A 7,023-nucleotide genomic window follows, 5' to 3' on the forward strand; every position below is an offset into this window, starting at 1 on the left:
CTAGTGTACTTATTAGTATTTGGTCCAAATCGGAACATATTTTGATATAACTGATATGGGACATAAGGTATGAAATTTTCACCGAATTTTGATGAAAGGTGGTTTACATATATACCCGAGGTGGTGGGTATCCAAAGTTCGGCTCGCTCGAACTTAACTTAACGCCTTTTTACTTGTTCAACTCATTGTAATTTCCAATTAAAATTACTTGCTTAAAAAAAATTAATATCAACATTTCCTTGTTGACGTTTGATATTGTTATTTAAAATTTGCTCCATTGGTTTCCCTGACTTCCATAAAGCATTTGAATTCTAATTTGTGTGAAAATAGTGAAGAGACATTTTTAAACAATGGACGTAAAACCGCGTGTAACTTCGAAAGCTTCCAAAGCTTTACCATTGTCTGAGAAAATGAAGCAATTGGAATCTCAAAATGTAAATTTCGGATTTGGCAGTTTGACTTTTTTGCTCACATATTTTTTTCCAGAAACCAAAATATTCGGATAAGGAAATCCAATGCATTGCCGATTTAAAGACGCTCTATTTGGATACCATAAAACTAGACGTTGAACTTCAAGAGAGCATTCATAAAATGGAAAAAGCCTTTGAAAGCAAGCATGATGAGATATTTGACAAGAGGTTAAAGTTATTGGAGTAGGTTTAATAGAGCTTTGCTTGCCTTATGAATTTGCGTGAACCATATTAAACTATTCTCCATATATTTTTAGACATTTTAAGAAACAAAATCAGGGAGGTGATGCTACAAAGGAGGATGGCATGGCCAACTTTTGGTTGAAAGTTCTTAAAGCTTCATACACAGAATTCATCAGCAAGAAGGATGAAAAAATATTGGTGGTAACTAGTTCGAACATTCGTTCTTTCCCAATCATCCTTGAAAATTATTTCATATTTCCATTTTAGTACTTAAAAGACATACGGGCTAGGCTTTATAATGAACCCACTGCTAAGTTCGTTATAGAGTTCCATTTCGAACCCAACGTATTTTTTACTGATTCCATTTTAACTAAGACCTACTATCTCAACTGTTTGCCTGATGCCACTGATCCTTTCTCTTATGATGGTGCTGAGATTGTTAAGTGTGAAGGATGTAAAATCAATTGGAATCAGCTAGAGAAAGAAAAAAATAAGAAAGGTAATTAGAAATATTAAAATGTATTAAATTAAACTAAATGAAAAATGTTAAAAGAAAATAAGAATTAGGGAGTACACGTGCATCCAAATACGAGCATTACCTCCGTGAATGTGCGTGTCCCCTCTTAAAACCACCCCATCCTATAAGCTACATTTGCAAGGACTTTCATATCCAAATATCGCCTGATATCCTCCATACTCGGACATGAACTCGTGCTTAATCATCCTCATCAAGAAAGCTTCTAAAGTAATCCCTTTCGTGTTGTTCCCTTAACGCCTTTTGAGCAGTGTCTAGTTAAGACTCCCATTACAGTACTCAAAGATCTCTTGCCGGCAAGGTAAGCAGTTCGTCCCTGTTTTTCTTTCGGATGACATTCCTAGGGCCCCGGTAATACGCCTTTTGATAGATTCAAACCTTGATTCCGTGTCTAAACTGACCGTCTCATATTTAAATTCCAGTAATTCGACGAAAGGCACATATATGTGAACTTAGTGACCTTAAATTAAGGAAAATATGAGTAGAAAGTCATCACTATGATACAGACCTTTGCATACGTATAGAAGTCCTACGAAATTACGAGATCAAGTCCTTCGGTGTAGACCCCCAAACATGTTTCCGACTCCATTTGAACCCATTTCGAAAGTCGAGATCTTATTGTCCTCAAGCGGCCAAATGTTTTCTTTTGAAAATTGACAACCTGAAGTTTCTACCATTTATGGTAGGACATTGTCAGGTAGTCTGTGTTCTTTCGAAGTAATTTATAAGAATCTGTGTAATTCAAAATTGAACTGTGGTTCTAACGGTCCATTCTCAGTCTAAGCCCAATGTAATTGTTGCTATTGTAGTCATATTTGCATGTGCAGGTGGCGTTTCTATTCAATTTTCCGTAGGTGAGCAAGCACGTTCCGGTCCAAAGGAGCAATCGCCGCGGTAACAGAATGGGCAAAATTTCATGTGGCTAGCTTTACGCTATCGTGATTTCGATAGACGGACGGACTGACATGGCTAGATCGACTCAGAACGTCGAGACGATTAAGAATATATATACTTTATAGAGTCTTAGACGAATATTTCGAGGTGTTACAAACAAAATGACTACATTAGTATACCCCAATCCTATGATGGTGGGTATAAAAATTCATCAAAATACAGAAGCCGATTCGCCAAACCTATCACTATAAAATTAAGATATTTGCAAAGACAACCACATTTTGAAGGCTTTGAAAGATTCAGATTGGCCCATAAATAGTGTGTTAGCAAGCAGGTCAAAATTCAGCTCTGACTTTAACCAAATGTCACCGCCGCCAAATGGCCTAGTTCCTGCACGCTGCAGCTATCACAATTTTCAAAAAAAAAGTTTGAGTTATCTACCAATTTTACAGTAACAGAAGAATTTGACTTCGATTTGGAAAAAGTAAGGACGGCCTAAAGTCGGGCGAAATGACGATATTATTGCAGTATTAGTCTAAATCGGGCGAACATATATATAGGAGTTATATCCAAATCTGAACCGATTTCGACTAAAATCCTCATAATTTGTTGTAGTCGTAGAAAAAAGCGTAGTGCAAAGTTTTGAGAAGATTGGTTGATACATGCGCTTGGAAATGCTCTAGAAGTTGAAATCGGGCGGTAGATTATTATCGAAGCTATATCTGTATCTGAACCGATTTCTATGAAATTCACCAATAATGTCGAGACTTATAAGAGACTCCCTTGCGTGAGAATCAGTTCACAAATGACGATTCTATTGCAGTATTAGTCCAAATCGGACGAACATCTCTGGCCCGAAAAAGATGCCTGTGCCAAATTTGAAAACAAGTGGATGAAAATTGCGACCGTGAGAATCGGTTCACAAATGACGATACTATTGCCAAATTAGTCAAATCGGACGAACATATATATGGGAGCTATATCCAAATCTAAACCAATTTCTCAATTTCCATAGGCTTTGTCTCTATCCCAAAAAAGATGTCTGTGCCAAATTTGAAAACAATTAGATGAAAATTGCGACCTGTACTTTATTCACAAATTAAGATGGACAGACAGATGGACAGACAGACGGACAGACAGACGGACATAGCTAAATCGAATCAGAAAATGTTTCTCGATCGGTATACTTATCATTGGGTCTAGCTCTCTTCCTTCTTGATGTTATAAACAAATTCACTAAGTTATAATAAAAATGTGAGATTGCAACTATATATATGGGAGCTATATCTAAATCTTAGCAGATTTTAATCAAAATCGACACACGTAGTAAAAGTCATAAAAAAAGACTTTGTGAAAAATTAAGAGAAAATCTGTTTAGAAATGCGCTGACAAAAGCTCTCAAAGTGAAAATCGGTTGGTACATACATATGAGGGCTATATCAGATTACGAACCGATGAAAGCTATATTTGCATCCGAACCTATCAAATTCACCAGTAATGTCGAGACTCAAAAAAGACTCCCTTGTGCCAAATTTCGTGAGAATCGGTTCACAAATGACGATATTATTGCAGTATTGGTCAAAATCGGACGATCATATATGTATATGGGAGCTATATTCAAATATGAACCGATTTTTTCCAATTTCAATGCCGAGCTTGAAGACGATCGGAGAAAATTGCGAACTGTACATTGTATTACAATATAACATGGACAGACAGACGGACATAGCTAAATTGAGTCATAAAGTGATTCTGAGTCGATCAATGTCTCTAGCTCAATTCCTTCTGGGTGTTGCAAACATATGCACTAAGTTATCATTCTTTGTACCACAGTAGCGTTCGAGAGTATAACAAGTAAAAGCGTGCTACGTTTGGCCGGGCCGAATCTTACATACCCTCCACCATGGATCGCATTTGTCGAGTTCTTTTCCCGGCATATCTTCTTAGTCAAAAAGGGATATAAGAAAAGATTTGCTCTGCTGTTAGATTACATGTTGGAGACCTGTGTAAAATGTCAGCCAATTCGAATAAGAATTGCGACCTTTGGGAGCTCAAGAAGTAAAACAGAGAGATCGATTTATATGGGAACTGTGTCGGACTAAAGACCGATTCAGATCATAATAAACACGTATGTTGATGGTCATGAGAGGTTCCGTAGTACAAAATTTCAGGCAAATCGGATAATAATTGCGACCTCTAGAAGCTCAAGAAGTCAAGATCCCAGATCGGTTTATATGGCAGATATATCAGGTTATGAACCGATTTGAACCTTATTTGACACAATTGTGGAAAGTAAAAATAAAATATTTCATGAAAAATTTCAGCCAAATCGGATAGGAATTGCGCCTTCTAGAAGCTCAAGAAGTCAACTCCCCAGATCTGTTTATATGACAGCTATATCAGGTTATGAACCGATTTGAACCAAACTTGGCACAGTATCAAAACAATTCGTGCAAAATTCCATTCCAATCGGATAAGAATTGCGCACTCTAGAGGCTCAAGAAGTCAAGACCCAAGATCGGTTTATATGGCAGCTATATCAAAACATAAACCGATATGGCCCATTTACAATACCAACCGACCTACACTAATAAGAAGTATTTGTCCAAAATTTCAAGCGGCTAGCTTTACACCTTCGGAAGTTAGCGTGCTTTCGACAGACAGACGGACGGACATGGCTAGATCGACATAAAATGTCGCGACGATGAAGAATATATATACTTTATGGGGCCCAGACGAATATTTCGAGTAGTTACAAACAGAATGACAAAATTAGTATACCCCCCATCTTATGGTGGAGGGTATAAAAATTAATTTGTGTTTGTAAGTAAGGTAACGATTTTCTTGAAATTTTCACAGATTGTGAAGGTTGGTCTGAAAGGAGCAATAGGCTAAATAACTTTTTCATATCTGAGGCGGGGCGAACCCTCCCCCTTATCCCAACAGCACCTCCAAAATCAAAAGTTGATCTATCGGGACAATTTGGGACTCAAATGAAAGGTATTCGAGAGAAGAGTATAAATATGATATTAAAAATTGGGTCCAAGTACCTAGGGGCGCCCAAGGCCTAAAACCGCCCTAAAAGTAGCGCCCAAAATCAAAAGTGGACCGATTGGAACAATATGGGAGTCAAATGAAAAGTATTCTGGAGTAGAGTATGAATATGATATTAAAATTTTTGTCAAACCACCGTCCCAAGCCCAAAACCGCCACAAAAGTACCGCCGAAAATCGAAGTAGACCAATCGGGAAAATATGGGACTCAAATGAAAGGTATTCGGGAGTTAAATACGAATATGATGTAAAAAATTGGCCCAAAACCAGCCCAAAAGCACCGCCCAAAATCCAAAGTGGACCGATTGGGACAATAGGGGACTCCAATGAAAGGTATTCGAAAGTAGAGTACGAATATGATTAACTAGGGCCAACCAAGCCCAAAACCGTCCCAAATGGGCATATTAGACGATCATGGTAATATAAGACTTAAGTGAAAGGTTTTCGGGAATAGATTACAAATATGCTATTAAAAATAAGATTAACTTCATAAGAAGTTGCCTACCCCTCAAAAAACCTCTCAAAATGTGAATATTTGTCAATAATGACTATATGGGGTTCAATGAAAGCTATTTGGTAGTAGATATCAAAAGCAAATTTTAGTTTCGACGGCTAGGTTTGTATGCCCAATGTGGTGTAGGGGTTCGCTTTCGCCTAACGTTAGCCCGTCCTTACTAGGTTTTATTTGAAATTAATAAAAATCAAAAAATTTGTATTTAAAATTGAAAAAAATAATATTCATATTGGTTCTTGCAGCTTTACCATCATTTTTCGACTTCTTTGATCCTCCTAATTTGCCAGACAATAACGATGATCCCATTTATGCCGATATCAATGTATGATTTCAATACCAAATTTAGAAAAATATATAAAATTCCATTAACTAATAAACATTTTTCAACAGGCGATTTTACAAAACGACTTCGAGTTGGGGTTCTATTTGAAAGAGCGCGTCATACCAAAAGCCATTCTATTTTTTACTGGAGAAATATCCGATTGTGTAAGCTCTGATTCCGAAACAGACGACGATGATGATGAAGAGGATCAAACAAAGGATGATGAAATCCATGGAGCCGTCGGAGGCAATTGACTTATTTTTGATAACTTTTTTGTTTAATTTTCTACTTTGATTTAATTTTTGAGACAATTGTGGAAATTTAGCTTTAAAAAACTAACTGTACTAATAATAACTAGCCCATCCAGGCGCATTCCCCTGTACCCTCTTTTAAAATACACAAAGCAAAAATTTCTTTAAATTTGCAATCTTCACCTTAAGGGTTCATGGTTGCATTTTGGCTTTAAAGGCTAGTGTACAATATTGCAAAAAAGTTACACTTAGAGAAATTTGTTACTAAAATAAACAAAAAATTTTGTAGTGACAAAAGATAGTCTGCTGGAAATGGGACAGCAATAATTTGTTTCAAAATCGCATTCTACTGATACTTGATCTAAAATGTTTATGTCCAGACTTCTTAATGACTTTCATTAAAACCAAAATCTTACGATCGGGTTAAAGATCCGTTAACTAGCATTTTAAGAAGAAGTGGATGCTCAGATACTTGAATTAACATGCTCAATGTCAGTTCGCACTCTACTCCTAAAACCATTTTATTTGATACCAATATTGACAGCCTTTGACCTACTTGGCCCTAAAAGTTAGATATTAAATTCGTACACTGCTCTCAAATATCTTGAATGTGAACCCCATATTGTCATTATTAGGTTACATGTCAGTTAAGCCCTTTTAGGGTTAAGGCTCTCTGAAAGATGAGTCCATATTTTAATGTTTGGTTGATACCTTACTTCTAAAACCCTCGCAATTGAGTGCTGACCCCCAGGCACATGACGCCATATTTATATGTCAGATTCGCTACACCTTCGATTTGAG

At 36.8% G+C, this 7,023-nt stretch overlaps 1 protein-coding gene across 1 annotated transcript; it reads left to right on the top strand.

Moving 5' to 3' along the window:
• Window positions 1-253: 253 nt before the first annotated feature.
• On the top strand, window positions 254-6,353 carry LOC106083944 (nucleosome assembly protein 1-like 1). The gene is made up of 6 exons (XM_013247272.2): window positions 254-434; window positions 487-653; window positions 728-854; window positions 921-1,152; window positions 5,892-5,971; window positions 6,040-6,353. Exons 1-6 carry the CDS (start codon window positions 351-353, stop codon window positions 6,223-6,225), a joined length of 876 nt encoding a protein of 291 aa, XP_013102726.2. The 5' UTR covers window positions 254-350; the 3' UTR covers window positions 6,226-6,353.
• The last annotated feature ends 670 nt before the right edge of the window (window positions 6,354-7,023 follow it).

Source organism: Stomoxys calcitrans, chromosome 2 (assembly GCF_963082655.1).
Source record: "Stomoxys calcitrans chromosome 2, idStoCalc2.1, whole genome shotgun sequence".
Classification (NCBI taxonomy): Eukaryota; Metazoa; Arthropoda; class Insecta; order Diptera; family Muscidae; genus Stomoxys; species Stomoxys calcitrans.

Coding starts and splice junctions, on each gene's coding strand:
- LOC106083944 (XM_013247272.2), top strand. CDS start 351: ATGGACGTAAAACCGCGTGTAACTTCGAAAGCTTCCAAAGCTTTACCA. Junction 654..727: donor AAGAGGTTAAAGTTATTGGA/GTAGGTTTAATA, acceptor ATATATTTTTAG/ACATTTTAAGAAACAAAATC. Junction 855..920: donor AGGATGAAAAAATATTGGTG/GTAACTAGTTCG, acceptor TTTCCATTTTAG/TACTTAAAAGACATACGGGC.